The sequence below is a fragment of the Aythya ferina genome, assembly GCF_964211825.1.
Source record: "Aythya ferina genome assembly, chromosome: 11".
Lineage (NCBI taxonomy): Eukaryota > Metazoa > Chordata > Aves > Anseriformes > Anatidae > Aythya > Aythya ferina.
In genome coordinates this window covers 14,538,770-14,555,694 of record NC_140307.1, presented here as the reverse complement: position 1 = coordinate 14,555,694, position 16,925 = coordinate 14,538,770, and the positions used below count along the sequence as shown (strand labels likewise).

Here is a 16,925-nt window from a genome sequence, read left to right as displayed (position 1 = left end):
CGTCAAACTAGATGCTGGGTTTGCAGCACAAGGACCTTTCTGCATTGCTAGGTAATGGTAATTCTGGTCAATCTAGTTTGTATTTGCAAGGTTTAAGGTCTTATAACAGTCTAGTTAAAGGCATTCTCTTAAAACGACTCACTTTGAACAGCTGAAAACAAAGGTCACTCTGATCATTTCTCAGCTGTTTGTACACCTCTGCATTTTCCGAAGTATGTCAGGGACCCAGTTACTTTCAGTATAAGCCTAAGGATTTTCTACACGTCATGGACAATATCGTATAACATCTTGGGCATTTGGGACTATATTGTATAAATCAGTCCCTCACTGTCCTTCCCTATTGCTTTTGACTCTTGGTCTAGGTGGTCTGCTATTGTAAAGAGCAGTAATAAATGATTAAAAAAAAAAGACTGAAATGAAATTGAAGGAGGGAACCTAACATCATCTGCTGTAATTAGTAATTTCACAGCACTGTTGTATAGGAAGGTGTATAACTGAGTATCTTCATGCTAACAGAGATGTTTTGATGACCCGGTTAGAGATGCGGACTAACAATTCCACAAACACTGTTGAGTGGTTCTGGATTTGCCTTTGCACTAGGCACTTAAACTCCCCTTAATTGCGAATGAAGGGCTCCTCTGAGGATCCCAAATCTGCAGACTCATCCACTTGGCAAAGCTCATAAGAGGCCTGGTTATTGGACGGGGCTTGCATCTAGCTGGTATGTACAGTATATCAATCACAAGCTGCTGATACAATGAAAATCCTCCTGCTTTCGTGAGTAATAAATAATATTATGATTTGGTCACCATTCGGTCCAATTTGCTATTAAGACAACATTCAGATCATTAGAAAGACAGCTATTAAAAGTTTATTGGCAACCAGTGTGGAGCAAGTTTAGAGGAAGCTTGTCTGAAATACTTTAGAAGTGTAGTTTGGAGGGCACTTGGCATGTCTCTCCAGTCTTTGAGCAACTACATCGAAAACCTTCAGTGAGCCCAGCTCTCAATGCTGTTAGCACTGTCGTAGGCTGAAACTTGACTCTAAACCTGGCATTTGGAAAATCTACGTTTGTTGGTAATTTCTTATTAACTTAGATTAAATTGCTCATCTAGCAGTAAAACGTTTTATCTCGGCGTTACTTCATGTGAGGAGGGGCCGAGGACCCCTGGTCTGCCCAGCCTGGCCAAGAGGAGGCTGAGGGGGACCTGGCGGCTCTCTGAGGCGGGCAGCGGGGCCGCCCTCCTCCCGCCCTTTCTCCGCCCGCTTTCCTGCCCTAGTCCGGCGGCGGGGCCGGGCTGGGGAGCGGCCCTGAGGGGCAGGGCGGGCGAGGCGGCCCCGCCGGGACTCGACGCGTTCGGAGCGCGGCCGAGCGAGCGCTCGGGAGCGGCTGGAGCCGCCTGGGCCGGGGCGGGCCGGGCCGGGGAGGCGCCGCCATGTACGGGCTGGCGCGGGCCCTGCGGCGGGCGGCGGCCCCCGGGCGGCTGGCGGCGGCCCGGCGAGGGGGCGGCGGCGCCGGGGGACGGCCATGGGGCTGGGGGCTGGCGCTGGGGCTGGCCCTGGGGGTGAAGGTGCCGGCGGGCTGCGAGGCCGGCGTCGGGCAGGAGGAGGAAGAGGCGATGCCGGCGTCGTCCCCTCGGGGCTTCGGCGCGGCCATCGAGAGGAGCCGAGACCTGCTGCGGAGGATCAAGGTGCTGGGGGTCGCGCAGGGCGGGCCGAGGAGGGGCAGGGGCGGTAAGATGGCCGCCAGGGGGCCGGGCGCCGGAGAGCGGTTCCTGAGGGGAGCGAGAAGCCGAGGGGACTGCGGGGGCTGCGGGGGGGGCGCTCTGGAGGAGCTGCCCTGCTGAGGAGGGAACCGCAGCCCCTGGAAGGACTGCGTGCACTCAGGAGGTGCTGCTGGGCACGGCCTGCCTGTGGACTCTCCTCTGAGTTTTGTGCGTCCTGCTCGTTAAGTTCGTTAAATTATGAAGTAAGTTATTTTCATTAAGTTGTTATTACGCTGATAAATGTATTTTTCAGAGCTGCTGAATTGAAGTCTTTGCTTTGTGAAAGCAATTTATACCTGTTCGGACCGTCTAATACTTAATAGAATTTAAATTATAACGTTGCAACAATATGCAATCGTATTTGTAATAGTAGATGCTTTTGCATCTTTAGAGCTTGGGAGGTGTTTAAAAACTGTAGAGATTCTTTGTTTTCACTCTTTTTTTTTTTTTCTTTTTTGACAGGATGAAGCAGGAATCCCGGGTATACTGGTTGGAGTCTCTGTAGATGGCAAGGAAGTCTGGTCAGAAGGTCAGTATGTGGGACTACCAGTTGTGTCTGTTCCCAGGAAGTGATGACCAATTCAGACACACCATCCAGGCCAGGATTTCATCCATTTGATGTCTTGTCTCAGGGAAGTGGTCAGAGACAGGTGCCTAGGGAGCATGAAGTGGTACTTTCCTTGGTAAACGCTGTTAACATCTAGGAGTCAGTAACATACCAACTTCACAAGTATGCTAGTGTATATCAGTGGTTATGTTTAAGAATGTTTCTTTCATTAATTTGTCAGATCAGTCTTTGACTGTACACGTACTCTAGGCATACACCTGTAGTGTAGTCTGCTGGAAGTGTGATGGGAGGTTAAAAACCTGGTTTCTTCCTAGGAACTTATTTGATAGTCAAAGTAATAATAACTTGCAGTTGGTGATCTCTCTCCTATTTCTTGGCTGAGGTGTAGATTGTTACTAGGAAGGCACTGAGATTTAACAACTGTCATCCTTTCAGAATTTGCAAGTGATTGTTCTGGTTATACAGGTTAGTTTTAAATAGTCTGCAGTTTTGCTCATCGTAGATATTTGATATTCATTATAAAAAATACAGTGTTTTTAGAAATATTTTCATAATCTGTTGTATTTTTTTTTCTTTTTTGGACAAATAAGGTAATGGTAGTAAATACAAATGTATTTCATGAAGGTGGTAAAGAATTTGAAAAAAAAATCTCTAAGTTTTTAATTTTATTCTGATAGTGTTTTAATTAATATTTTTATAAGTGTAAAGCTGATTATTGTTCTCCGTTTCTCTTATTGTAACAGGAGTGAGTAGCAGAATTTCTGGTGCCTGTTGTAATGTGGCCTGATAAAGACAATTGTACTACAAACTCAATTACAATAGCTTTCAAATAGGATAGCTTTTTCTTGTCTCAGCTTACATGTAATGAAAGCAGAGGTTTTTCTAAGACTCCTGTGGAATCTCTTCCTTGACATTCAGGAAGGTGCTTGAGGGAACTTGTGCCTGGGTTGTGGTTTATCACCCTGATTGCCATATCCCATAGCAAGGCAACTACGTGGGGAAGTATAAGCCATGATGGAGGTTTCTGTACAGTGCTGTGTGTGGATACAGAAAAAGGCACTGCCTTGAGAAAGGCAGCTGGGATGTGGATCACATTGCTTTAGTAGGTTTCTAGCTCATTTTGTTTTCCTCCTCCCTGCTTCATGGGGGGAAAAACAGAATCGGGTATAAGTCAAACGTATGTTGTGACTGGTATCAAACCTGTTTTCTTGCTAAATTGGTGAGAGTGATTTGAGTTTCAGAAGGTGTTTTCCTTAGCAGTATGGCATTTACATTCACAGATACAATGCAAAAGCTCAAGTAGTAATTTCACATAAAAGGAAAGAAAGAAAATGTCTTAGGCAACTGATATAATTGGTTTTATTTCTTGTATTTTGGCAAGTTTTGTTGCCGAGTAGTTTACTATTAGACTATTGTGTTATATAGCCAGACAATGCATTGCTTGCAGGTTTTACAAATGTGCTTGTACTGAAACCTGCAAGTGTATCATCACTGTACTTCATAGCTTTTTCTGCTGAAACATCACTTGCACGTTTTCTTCAAACCCAGCTCAAAATGAAGACTACTTTGGGGGTCTGGTAATGCTTCATTAATTCCAGTTAGTGCCACCAGACTTATGTTGGTTATATAGGGAAAACACTGATATGGGGATTCTGAAGTTGTCTTTTCATTGAAGTCAGGCTAGAAGGTGGTGAAACAGACTGTTTTGTGAATCTTTACAGCTTATGTAATTGTTGCAATGTTTTTGAGTAATTTCTTAGTTTCTATATTGATAAAATAAGACCTTTTAGTTGTTTTTAATCTTTAATTAGAGAAATAAAAGAGTATGTAGGACTGTTGGAGAATTATTTTACAATCCATGTTTTGTTGTCTTTAGTTTTTCTACATTAAATATTTGACCTCAGGAGTAAAAATTTTGGCTTAATCTTCAGTCTTGTTTAGGGTTAAGTTTGTTTTGTGTGCTTAATCATTAATTTGGGTTGATGCTGGTTAATACCATGGGCTCTGATTAACCTATCCTACTAAATACTGTTATTCATTTAATTGAAGCAGGAGCATGCTTCTAATGCTTCATTTCTCGGTTCAGCTAGAAGAAATATATTTTGAGGAGCCAGTAAATCTAGTAATTTGCAAATAATTCAGCATGTCTCTGTGTAAAAATATTTACCGCTGTTTTTATGTATTAAAAGTTTATGTCTATGTCTTAAAGGTTTGGGTTATGCTGATGTAGAGAATCGTGTTTTATGTAAGCCAGAGACGATCATGCGAATTGCTAGTATTAGCAAGTGTCTTACCATGATGGCCATTGCTAAATTGTGGGAAGAGGGGAAACTGGACCTAGATGCTCCAGTGCAGAAATACGTCCCTGAATTTCCAGAAAAGGTCTACGAGGGTGAAAAGGTGCGTAGTTGTTTATTGTTAACACTTGTTTGGATTTTGTTCCTGTGATTGCACAGCCATATGTGTACAAGTGCTGTATTATCTCTTCCTGTAAAACATCAGAAATCATATAGACAAGTACTGATATTTGTTGCTTGAAAAAGAAATGCTGGAAATTTGGATCTTCAGTTTTATAGTGTGTGGTGTGCATATATTTATTTATTTATTTTAACTCCTTTTAATACATGATGCTTAAAAGCTCTTATGTCTCTGTCCCTTCCTCATGTTGAGTTTTACTTTCTGGTGAATCAGTTTGCATTGTGTGTTTAATCACAGAGCTCATGTTGTTCATTCTACCTAGGTCACTATTACTACAAGACTGTTAGTTTCACACCTGAGTGGGATTCGTCACTATGAAAAAGATATTGCAAAAGTAAAGGAAGAAAAGGAAAAGGCAAACAGAGCATTGAAATTAACAAAACCCAATCAGGATAAAGAACAAAAAGAGAAGGATGGTAAAGGCATTGAAAAAACTGATTCTGTCAAACCAAAGAAAGAACACGAAGGTGAAGTAAAAAGCCGAAATTCAAAACCTGGCAAGAGAGACAAGGAATTTGAGCAAGAAGAGTATTATTTGAAGGAAAAATTTGAAAGTGTCATCGAATCGCTGAAAATATTTAAAAATGATCCTTTATTCTTCAAACCAGGTGAGTTACTACTCCTTTAGACCAAAATATACTTTTGTGGTGATGTTGTTTGTTTGTTTGTTTGTTTCAAATTGTTTTATATGCAGTGAGGCTAGTAGGGTCCAATAAGTAGAACTAAATCAAAACACACAAAAACACTGGTTATTTTTTTTTCCTGTGCCCTGATAAAAGCTCAGTGGAGAAGTATTTGGGCTGATCTGTACAAACTGTATAGTCATGTTATTGTCCTTCTACCGACAACTTTTTTGATGACTGAACTGATCAGGACTTCACTAGTTCAATTTGGATATCTATCTTGTAGAGGTATCTTAAACAATATGCTGACTTAAAAAATTATGCTTATATGGTTATGTTTCTAATGGTGTAATTCCAGTAGCAAGCAGGTTCAAAAAATGATGTAGGTTAGTCCTAAAAAGTAAAAGGTAATACAAAGAGTCCAAGATAGTGCAAAGGTGGGACCTCAGGTAGAAATAAAACTCTTAGGAGCTCTGAGTAATGCAGTTAAGTGCTATGAAAATACAATTTCAAAGTATATTCTAAACACTTTATATCTACAAAGTATTTTGTAAGCAGCCACCAGCTTGCCGTGTTCATGTTCTGGAGACCTTCTAGATGTGAACCAAAAGCAGCATTATTGAGGCAACAGATCAGAGCTAAATAATTATATTGAAATACCATGGAGTCATAGAACTACCAAGGTTTGTTGTTACTGGAATTATATAATTCAATTGTAGAGAGGACTTGGAAGAGTTTCAGGTGTAAGTTCTAAATGAGTTAGGTTAATAGGCAAATGATACCCATTGCTGATAAACAGTTAATAATGTGTATTTATGGGGCGAGGGATTGGAAGGCTGAGAAGCTAACACGTACCATCTTGAGGGTTCTAGGAATCATATCAGGTAAGGGATCTGTCTTGACTCTGGACACTTTGATGAAAAATGTTGCTTGATATATAGATGTTTGATAAAAGGTGTTACCACCAGTTTAGATTAAAAACAGGATACATCATCTAAAATAATACACGTTACTGTTCATATAATGTTCCAGGATATTCTAGAACTAGAAACCTAGAACTTTAATAGTGATAAATATGAGTAAGGCCTTGGAAAACCTTGACTGAGTATAGTGTTGTCTTTCTGTCTTTATGGTACAGATGCTATCAAGTTAGGTAGGTCAGCATCTCTTAAGTAATTTCATGGTTTCAGCTCTCCAAATACAGGTATCATTGTTAGAACTAATATGGCAAATGGCATGTAAAGAATGTTAAATGTCAGTCTTTATATCTCAGCATGAAACCTGGTGGTACATGCAGAATCCTGGAAAACATTTAGTGCTGCTCTCAGAGCTACCTGCACTTAGCAAGTGTCTGTCTGCTGCCATACAGCAGTTTCTAGGACCCAGTATCATAACCAAGTGCTTTACATGCAATTAAAATTGGGGGTGGGGTCTTTAAATTGATTGTTTATTGCTATACATAGCTTTATTTGCACGTGTGATTACTTAAATAGGATGCCTATGGTATAAAACATAAGCACCATGAAACTAAACTTTTTTCCCTTTTTCTTTAAGGTAGTCAGTTCTTGTATTCAACGTATGGCTTCACCCTCTTAAGTGCTGTTGTGGAGAGAGTTTCGGGACAAAAATTTACAGATTATATGCTAAAAATGTTTCGTGACTTGGATATGCTGTCAACTGTACTAGATGACAATGAAGCAATGATATATAACAGAGCAAGGTAAACAAGGATGAATTTTTACTCTGCTCTTCTTACAGTGATCATTGTTCTTTCTATCTTTGAGCAAACTGAATTAAGAACGTGCAATTTCTTTTTGGTTGGGCCTTTAAAGAAGTGGCTCGTGTTATTTCAAAGTTAGTCATGTAACTAACTGATTTTATTTCTGCGTTATGGTATTGGTTCTGCAATTAATGTGAAATTATGGGATGGGAAATAAGTTTTTCCTATTATAAGGGTATATATGGGGCAGGGAAATGGCAGAGGTGACTTGGAAGTTTGCATTTAGTTTGGTTACAATTAAGCAGGTAAGTGTAAATAGATGAAAATGGAGTAATAAGGATTGAGTTTCTCATCTGTCTTGAGCCTTATTTTACTGAGCCACACTGATTTGATGACTCACCTGATTTGTTAAATTTTGGTGCTGGAGGAAGTTTCTAACAATCACAAAAGCAGGTTATAGACAAAAAAAATCAAAATGAGGTTCAAACTTCATAAAAGTTTGGATTTTAAAGTGCTCTTATGAAGTAGGAGTGGTTATGAACATATTGTATTACAAGGTTTATAGTACTTACATTTCAATGTCGTTAACTGTTGTAAAAGCGATGCTTTAAATATGCAACAGCAGTTGGTAATCTTTTAGGGATAGTTTTACTGCTGTATTCTAAAATGCTTTGAGCTGGTATTAATTTTGCTTGCAAATTTTCAGAGGTTCTGTACTCCTCTTTCGCTGTTCATTCTGCATTTATAGTTGGTAATTTTCCAATTTGCATTTTAATGAAAGGTTTTGCAAAAATGTTTCCGAATGTTCAGTTATATATAGTAACTGTAATTGGGTGAGGGGAGAAATCAATCACAAATGGAAACTACTGTTTCAGAACAGTCCATATAAAACTTGCTGAAGTTTCAGTTTTGTGTGTGATAAGCGCAGTGTAGTAATAGGATTCCTCTTCCTTGAAACACTTTAAACGTAATACAGAGTTTTGAGAGAAGTCCTGTGCTGGCTGATCTACAGGTTTCTATCCTGTCTCTTGTATATTGCTTTCACTCTTTGCGTAACCTAATAAGAAGTAGAAGGATTAGTACTTACGTTGAAACTAAGCTTCTAAGCTTAATTTTTGTTTTTCCCATCTGAATTTTTTGTTAATCTTCCTACAAATGAAATACACTTAAGGAAAATGTTTTAAAGACAAAGTTTCATGAGAGAAAGTTAATACATGCTCAGTATGCCCTTTTAAGGTTGTATTACATAGTATCTGAGATGACGAGTTTTCTTGAATTCTAGGTGTTACGTTTACAACAAAAAAGGACGTCTGGTAAACGCACCATATGTGGACAACTCTTACAAATGGGCTGGTGGAGGCTTTCTGTCATCAGTAGGTGACCTTCTGAAATTTGGAAATGCCATGTTGTACAGTTACCAAGTTGGACAATTTAAAAACAGTGGTGGCAAACTTCTTCCTGGGTACCTCAAACCAGACACAGTCGCAATGATGTGGACCCCAGTGCCAAAAACTGAAGTGTCATGGGACAGGGATGGTAAATATGCAATGGCTTGGGCTGTAGTAGAGAAAAAGCAACAATATGGATTTTGCAGACAGCAGAGACACTATGCATCTCATACAGGTGGTGCAGTGGGGGCAAGTAGTGTCCTCCTGATTCTTCCTGAAGATCTGGACTCCAAAGCCATAGACACTGCACTAGTGGCACCACCTAGAGGAGTAATTGTTAGTATTATTTGTAATATGCAGTCAGTTTCCCTCAACAGCACTGCCTTAAAGATTGCAAGGGAATTTGATAAAGAAAAACGGGCACAATACATAGATTAAAAAAAAAAAAAAAAGAGATGTGTGACTGAACTCACTGTATTGAAACATAGAAAATGGAGAAGGAGATCAAATTAGACTCTGAGATATGTAAGAATACATGAGAAAAAAGTATCAACAGTACACTTAAGTGTGGCAGCACTAACAGAACTTAAGCGTAGCTGGAATTCATCTCTCAGGGAAGTTCCTAACTGATAGAAAAGAAAAATGTAACAGTCAAATTTGACTTCCTGCATTACCTGTGTAAATTATCACTTCAGTAGCAGGTTTTCTTTCCTCATCTACTTAAGTACTTAACAAAGATTAAAAAAGAAAACAAAAAAAGGATTTGTTTCTTGTACTGAATACAACAAAAAATTATCTACCTTAAATGTTAAAGCTTTTGAACAACTTGCACATCTTGATTTGGGCACGTAAAGACTGAATTTGTTATTTTCAAAGTTCAGGTCTGCCAGACCTGTTCACCATTGCTTCAAAATGGTTTTACTGTTGACTTTTGTACTTTTACATACAGCTTTTCTTATTTATCTGAAAAGCAAAAAACAAAGCTACCTCCAGAATGAAGAAGTACCAGAAGTACGCTTTTGTCGGAATTATAGATTGCAAAGAATTAGGAAATGAGCCTAGAATAATATGTGTAAATCATTTGTTATTTGGATGTTCTCACTTCCATTTTTATTACACAGAGAACGTGAGATTATTGTACCATGGAAATAAGGGTATTATTTCACAGTTGAATATGCCCAAATAGCACAATATGATGAGCTGTCAGTCCCATTGTTACTGGATGATACACATGCTAACTTCGGTAGTAGAAATGGTGGCTAATAGCTGGAAATGGCACTATGTTCTGGAACATAGATATTCCTTCAGATACAGGAATAAGGAACTAAAATCAGTAAAATTTAAAGCCCAGTCTTGAAGCCAGTAGTAGAAGTCTTGAAGATTTTTTTTTTTTTTTGAGATTTTGTAATTTTTTTTCCCCAAACCATCCTTTTCTCCATTTTGAAGACCTGCCTCAAGGAGTTACTTTTGTACAAAGCTGAACAAGAAGTTGTTGTAGACTTCCAGATAAGTATTATCTAACTTTTTTAACTTTTTTTTTTTTTTTTTTTTGAGAGAGAGATACAGTAATAGCTGATTATATTAATTTTATATATTCCATAATGGCATGGAAGATCTCCATAATCACCAAGGCTTTGTTGCTTATTCTACTTCCCTTGTGGTTACATCAGACATTATTTCCAGGTTGAGACAAAACAAAGCATTGTTCAGAAAAGGTTTGAGTTCTTACATCTCTGCACCATTTAGCAGCTCTGCTTTGCTGAATAGAAGGAGACAGATGTCTTGGATAACAGTTGAAATAAGGTAGCTTGGGAAAGATGCAGGTATGACTATGCTTTGGCATTAACTTTGTAGTTGATGCCTGCTATTTGATGAAACACCAGGTTGTCAGCTCTGTTCCCTGTAGGCCTGTGATTATTTTTTTTTTGGCTAAGACAGACAAACCAATAAATGTATTATTTTGAGGTGTCAGTGCTCTATCTGCATTTTTAATTGACAATAGGGCTCTTCAAAATTTTAATTGTTCTTGTACCTTAAAACAGTAAAAACGTACACCCGAACTATTTGTTTTTTTTTTTTCCCACCAAAATTTTACTTTTGTATTTATGAATTATTGGTTGTCTTGGTATCTTAAGAATATCGAATCAGTAAAAACAGGCTAGGTAAACCTTTCTCAACAGAATTGCCTTTGGTGATGCAATGTATTCAATTACTCCCATTTGAATCTTTAATATTGTTTGAGAGTTCAATACTGGAGTTACTCATCTTCAATGGCAGCATTTTTTTCCAGTCTTCAGCACCAACTAGCTGTGTAAATGTGCAGCAGCAGAAGTCATTGCCCATTTTACACAGGGAACAAGAGTAAGTAGTTCTGAGTTTCCATGTTCAAGAACACCTGAACAGAAGTTGACCAAACACAATATTTTAAATATAGAAACTCTGAAAAGTAACGCTGCTACTCCAAGATCCATTGTACTTTAGCAGACTTTTCTTGTACGATGCATTTATTTTGCAAGTAGTAGTTATTCTCAAAAGCTTTGTGTACTTCAGAAGCAACAAAGTTCACTTACTGACCATTGTGACTGGGTTTAGACAAAAACTAAGCGTGTAGAAGGTATAGGTCTATTATTATGCTTGTCTACATATGACTGAACAGTAATGAATGCAAATGTTTGAAGTATGTAAGAAAGTGGGTAACGCTAAGAAGTGTTTTAAGATACTTGTAACACTAAGATACTAACAGTCTCTTGTTCCCATCATAGAATATGTTTAGCCACCAACTTCTTATATGCGAAGACCACATTGTTTTAATCTCCTGTAACTTAAGGCTTTAAAAGCCTATTATCGTATCTACAGTACTGGAAATGTTATGGAGTCTACATTTCATCTTCTAACACCTGTAGCAAAATGGGTCAGTAACTTTCTCTGATGTGGTACTTCATCATAAATCTTAAGTTCTTATATGTTGGGGTCAGGGTGGGAAGAGAAAGCAGGTACGTGTGACTAGAAATCAGTTTGGCTGTTAGCACGTGTAGTCAGGTCACAAGTGATTTAATATTGCTACTGTCATCTTAGATCTGAAACCAGTTATTTGATAAACTAGCAAGAAATGGGGGAAACTGGTAAATTAAGAGCAACTTAGGTGACTCACGTGCTCTTAAATTAACTTTTGTTGTGAAAACAGTGTGGTGCTGACATAAAAGTGTACTTCTTTTAAAGGCATGTGTACAAAATTGGTGCATCTATTTCTGTATCAAACACCTACTTTTTGCATTGGTAATTATCAGTGTTCGCTATGTGAATTAACTGAAATAAAACATGTTGCAAATGCACTGAATTACAATATCATTTTTTTTTAATTGACTAGAAACTTACCACTTCTTTATGAAACGAACACAAGTTGATTAGAGATTCTCAACAATAAGGCCACCATGGCAGGTGATGTTCTGAAAGATGTTGTTGACACGTAACTCAAGACTTCATGTAGTAAAACAAGATAAATATAAGGTGGCATGCTTGACGGGTTTATCATGGTTTTAAAAAGAAATTTAAATTTTTGAATATCCATTTAGACAGGGATTGATTTTTAAGAGCTAACTAAAAACCTGCTTCCTTATTGCAAAAAGGTAATTATTTCCAACCTTAATACTGAAAATAAGCATGGTTTTGCTGTCTTAGTCATTCACAGCTGTTAGCGTAGTTTGTTGACTTACTGTTGCTTGTATGCCATATGCTTTCTTTATTCTGAATGCTTTCAGTATTTTGCAAAACACTTTCTTTTTTTTTGTGTGTGTATGTGTAGGAATCTCAGTATAGAGTGCAATTTCTAGACCAGAATAGAGGAAGGGAAAGCCATGCATTCCAGAAAAACATCTGAACATAAGTGAGTAATTTCGTATTTGAGATTAACTATCACCACATTCTACAACATGGTAAAGGGGCTAAATCATTGGTGAAAGGAAATAAGCTGCGTGTCCTTCTTAAATCTGTCTAGCCTTTGTAATCCATGCAATCAGAGCTGCTACAGTGATAAAATGTACCAAATGTACTCTTACAGCAGTCTGTCACCATATGGTAAACACTGCTGATGATTAATGTAGGGAAGGATGCAGCAAGTCCAAGGTTCAGATTTTTATATTAATTTTTATATTAAATGACAACACCCAATTATAATGCACTGTTTAAAACTATAGAAATAAAGCTCAGTTGTCCGCAAACTTGCACTTCAAACTGTTTATTGAAAAAGATTCCAGCTCATCAGTCACCAGTACCATGTCATTTTTACAAAATCAATCATAATTACATTGTAATATTAACAGACATTTTCTTAAACAGCTAAGGCTTTCAGGAACACAGATCCAAAGCCCTACGCTGAAAAGAATACTTAGTGTTGCTTTCTTCTAAAGGAGCAGCCTGCAAAGAAATGAAAAGTAGAAATATGAATAGTCTTAAATTGCTGGATGACATTGAAAAATTGTTCACCCAACTGAAGTTGGGAACTTGCATAGTAAATTTAAACTTTGTGTACCATAAGAGGTAACTAGCTAGCACATCGAGTCTACTCTAACCCAACATGGTCATCTTGAATTCATTTTATGCTAAGGCTCAGGTGTACTACTTTTTTTGAGATGTCTTTTAAAATTCTAGTGTACTGTTCTATCCTTTAGTGGTACAAATCCTAAACTGAAACAGCAGCTAGGAGTGTTGGTACCTTTTCAATTGCTCAACAGCCTCATTTCAGGTATCCTATCCTCATATAAACTACTGCTGTATAGTATTACGCAGTACAAGCAGTACTATATATAATATGTATACTAAATTTTGTCCTTTAAATGTAAGGTGAATGAAGTCTGGATTCATTCTTCAAATTTCTTGAAACCCTTATGTGTTTCCAGTGCTTTTCATATATCCTAGCTGTTGGATTATGGTTCAAGACATCAGTGTTATAACAAGTTATATACATGTAATTAACTGTAGTTATTTGTTCCCTTAAAATTTATATAAATTTCAATTAAGTAATGTGAACCAGGGAACTGCATTACAGCACCTCTATTTAAAAATAAACAAGCAAGCCACCACTGACTAGCAGAGGCATGGAATCATGTTAACCTAGCCCAAGTACCCTACTCCTTTAATGGTAACTTTTTTAACCCTTTAAAATTAGTTCAGAAATAAATAACCTTTAGCCTAGTGTTAGCCTGAAAGAAGATACAAATCCAAGCATCAAATATCAAGTGTGCTTGATCAAAATCTAGCTGCCAAGTTCCCTCGCATATCTATCTGTGTAGCCATTAAAAAAAAAGTGCAGAAAAGCTTGCAAGCTAGGGCCCAGTAACAATGTTTTTACTAGTTAAACAAAACATCTTGAAAAATAAGCTTTCCGGTATCAGTTTCCACAAATCAAAGCTAAAAGATTTGCAGACTATCACTACGTAAATGCACAGTATTAACTGGAATATTGGGATTGCTTAAACAGTACCCCTTACCTTCTGTGAGCCTAGCCTTTCCCCCAGTAGGCTGACACAGGATGGTTGAGCAGCCTACACACAGAACTACTGTCTGAGCATGGCTGAATACAGTGGTGATCTTGTAGCACCCTGGAAAACAGCATTATTAAACTTTCCACTGAGTGTTCTAGCATGTTTTAAAATGTATGTGTAATTGAACCAGATACTTTAAATATACTTATTTCAATTTAGTATTTTGTTACAAAGCATTCCGAGTAAAACCTTGTTACTGTAGTCTGAAACTCTTATATGTTTTTATTGATATGCATAGAAAAGCAAATTAGTTAACTGAATGAAACTGTTACACCTCCCCATGTGAAAATCATCAAGGGAGCCTTAGGGCTGACAAGCCTCAATTTACCTGCAGTAGGTGTTGTCTAAAAAGCAGGAGCTGGATACCTTATCTTCATCCTAGACTAGCCTTCTGTGCTGATCAAAAGAATCTTCTAGATAAAGAAGTAATTATTTGTTGTACTAGAACATTGCTGAGCGTTGATCAAGTTTGTCAGCTGTGAATGTGAGCACTGCTGCTCAAAACTGTTTGCTTTCTGTTTAATAATTAGTGCACATAAGGCACATGCTCAGTCGTACTGTGTAAGGCTAGTGCCAAAAGACGTGCATAGAATAATAACTTCAGTGCATTCCAGATTCAAAACGAGCATCAGGAAAACTTTAACTTCTAAATTCTACAACTTTTGGAAAACATGAGATCGATCTCATAAACTTCTTATGCAAAAGAATTTTCATGTCCTTCATTATTTGCCCTTGAAAGTATTTTTAATTAGGAGGAATAGGAGAGACAATTTGTAATGGATTTAATCCAGATGCAGATATAGAAAATAGATGAGGGTGAGCACAGATTCCATTTTCAGCATGTATGGCCCAGAAAGATAGGATAAAAGTATACGTGTCACAAGGAAGGTCCTCAGAAAGCTCCTTGATGAGAGGTTTTTTATTTTAAGTAAACAGTTTATTTGCAAACAGTTTTAATGACTTTACCTCACTTTCAGACATTGCTTTCCATCTAAGAGCTACTTAGAAATCTAAACTATTAAGAATTGGATAGTAAGAAAAAATGAATACAGAAAAATTCCTTCTAGTCAAGATGACTGCTACTGTAAGTCAATCTGTGTATGCATTTCTCTGTTGTTTTCTTACTGTTACCACTTTCTACTGTTGCAGTGCTGTCTAGGAGGTAAGGTACAACTTTTGATTTCTGCACCTTAGTATTGCTGTATGTGTACACTGCGGCTGTATGTGTCCTTGTGAAGTGTCTTTCTGGCTGTTCTGGAACCAACCAACTTACAAAAGGAAGAAAACAAACATTGCTTTTATTTGAAACTTGGGCCATGGATGATTTAAACCACCCACGTCATCTCACTTCTCAGAGCTGCAGATCTGAGGGGTTGTCCCCCGCCCCTTCCCCGTGCCAGGTTTTCATTAAGGACTATGTTGTTTTTCCTATTTTAGATCTTCTAGAAAAATAGATAAACTGATCGCTTCAGTAAATTTTTTTAAACGTGTGGACTAAAAGAGTTCTCAAGAAAGAAAAGTACATTTTTCCCCCTACGGAACACGTACACCACGTTTAGAGAACAAGCCTCCCCTCTGCGGTGGCACAGTGCCCCAAGAAAACGCATGTCCGTCCTCCTGCCCGCCACGCAGCCCTTTACCTGGGCACTTGACGTCCATGAAGTAGGAGTTGGGGCTCTGCACCAGCCGCTTCTTCTTGTGCTTCCTCTTCTCGTCCTCCAAGGAGGGATGCACCAGGTCCTTGGCCAGCTGCGGAGGGCAAGGGCAGAAACGCACCTGCGGTCAGTCCCCGCTCCCCGCCGCCCTTAGCGGGGGCCCGAGCGCGGGGACCGGGACCCGACCACCCCCCGCTCCCCGGCCCCGGGGCGCCACTCACGGGCATGGCCGCGCCGCCCCTTCCCCGCCGCGCTTCCTCCGGGCGCTCTTGGCCCCTGCTCGGTGGTTGGCGGCGGCGGGCGGGGCGCGGGGCGGCCGCCGTGACGGGGGTGGGCCGCCGCCGGCCCGGGAGGCGCTGAAAAGGGAGCTCCGGGCGAGGGGCTCCCACGGGCTCCCGGGGACGGGTGTGCTGCTTTCCCCCAGGCAGCAGCGCCTTGGGATTCAGCTGGAACCCGAGGAAGCAGGGAGGAAGGCAAAAGCCGCAATACGGTGCCGGGTCTCATCGACAAACCTGCTCATTTTCCCTATTACATATGACTGTGGCTCAGAGGGAAAACATACTTCTAAAATAGCATTCTTATGTAGTCACGTGTAGTTGCTAGAAATTCTGAAAGAGGGTTTTTATATAGTCGAATATAGGTGCTAGAAACAACATCAGCGTTCAGGTAGTTCTCTTTTTGCAAGGCATATTCATACCTTTGTTGGTGAAGAGATAAAGCTCTTAATTCTACTTTTTAGGTAATAAATAAAATCCAGAAGTCCCATATGCTTTTATTTTAGATGTTGACTAAATGCACTGTGATGCTAAATTGTCATTTAGTGTGCTAAATGATGTGTTACTTGAACCTGCATATTCTTTTGCAGTTTCCCACCCCAGTCAAAAAGAAAAATACAGAGGAATTTCTGTGCTAACTGCATTTGGAGAACATATGAGAAATGAATAAATCACAGTGGGAATGCAGAAACATTTTTTCATAAATTCTGTTACTAAAAGGTTGAGTCATTTTTTTTTCCCACGTGTCAGTAAAAACAATCATAGATATAATCTGTAAAGACTGCTGGACTTAATTGAATCAAATCCTGAACATTTAAAATTGTAATTCATTAGAAGCCCAGTAAGTGGCAGAAATAGACCTTGTAAAAATTGCTTGGTGTGAAAAGTCTTCTGAAAACATACAACAGGCAG

At 39.0% G+C, this 16,925-nt stretch overlaps 2 protein-coding genes across 2 annotated transcripts; one reads left to right on the top strand and one right to left on the bottom strand.

Moving 5' to 3' along the window:
• The first annotated feature begins 1,421 nt into the window (after positions 1–1,421).
• On the top strand, positions 1,422–9,356 carry LACTB (lactamase beta). The gene is made up of 6 exons (XM_084531621.1): positions 1,422–1,691; positions 2,229–2,295; positions 4,544–4,734; positions 5,075–5,420; positions 6,990–7,155; positions 8,438–9,356. Exons 1-6 carry the CDS (start codon positions 1,437–1,439, stop codon positions 8,979–8,981), a joined length of 1,569 nt encoding a protein of 522 aa, XP_084387747.1. The 5' UTR covers positions 1,422–1,436; the 3' UTR covers positions 8,982–9,356.
• A 3,405-nt stretch (positions 9,357–12,761) lies between these two features.
• Positions 12,762–16,073, bottom strand: RPS27L (ribosomal protein S27 like). Its single transcript, XM_084531622.1, has 4 exons — positions 15,960–16,073; positions 15,724–15,832; positions 14,030–14,140; positions 12,762–12,956 (listed from the first exon to the last, which is right to left on the bottom strand). Exons 1-4 carry the CDS (start codon positions 15,963–15,965, stop codon positions 12,928–12,930), a joined length of 255 nt encoding a protein of 84 aa, XP_084387748.1. The 5' UTR covers positions 15,966–16,073; the 3' UTR covers positions 12,762–12,927.
• Between the last annotated feature and the right edge of the window lie 852 nt (positions 16,074–16,925).

Bases quoted from the DNA above. Each gene is read 5' to 3' on its own strand.
- LACTB (XM_084531621.1), top strand. From the start codon at position 1,437: ATGTACGGGCTGGCGCGGGCCCTGCGGCGGGCGGCGGCCCCCGGGCGG. The intron at 2,296-4,543 runs GTCAGTATGTGG...TATGTCTTAAAG, and splicing joins CAAGGAAGTCTGGTCAGAAG to GTTTGGGTTATGCTGATGTA. The intron at 4,735-5,074 runs GTGCGTAGTTGT...CATTCTACCTAG, and splicing joins AGGTCTACGAGGGTGAAAAG to GTCACTATTACTACAAGACT.
- RPS27L (XM_084531622.1), bottom strand. The intron at 14,141-15,723 runs GTAAAGGGCTGC...GCTGTTTTCCAG, and splicing joins CATGGACGTCAAGTGCCCAG to GGTGCTACAAGATCACCACT. The intron at 12,957-14,029 runs GTAAGGGGTACT...ATTTCTTTGCAG, and splicing joins AAAGGCTAGGCTCACAGAAG to GCTGCTCCTTTAGAAGAAAG.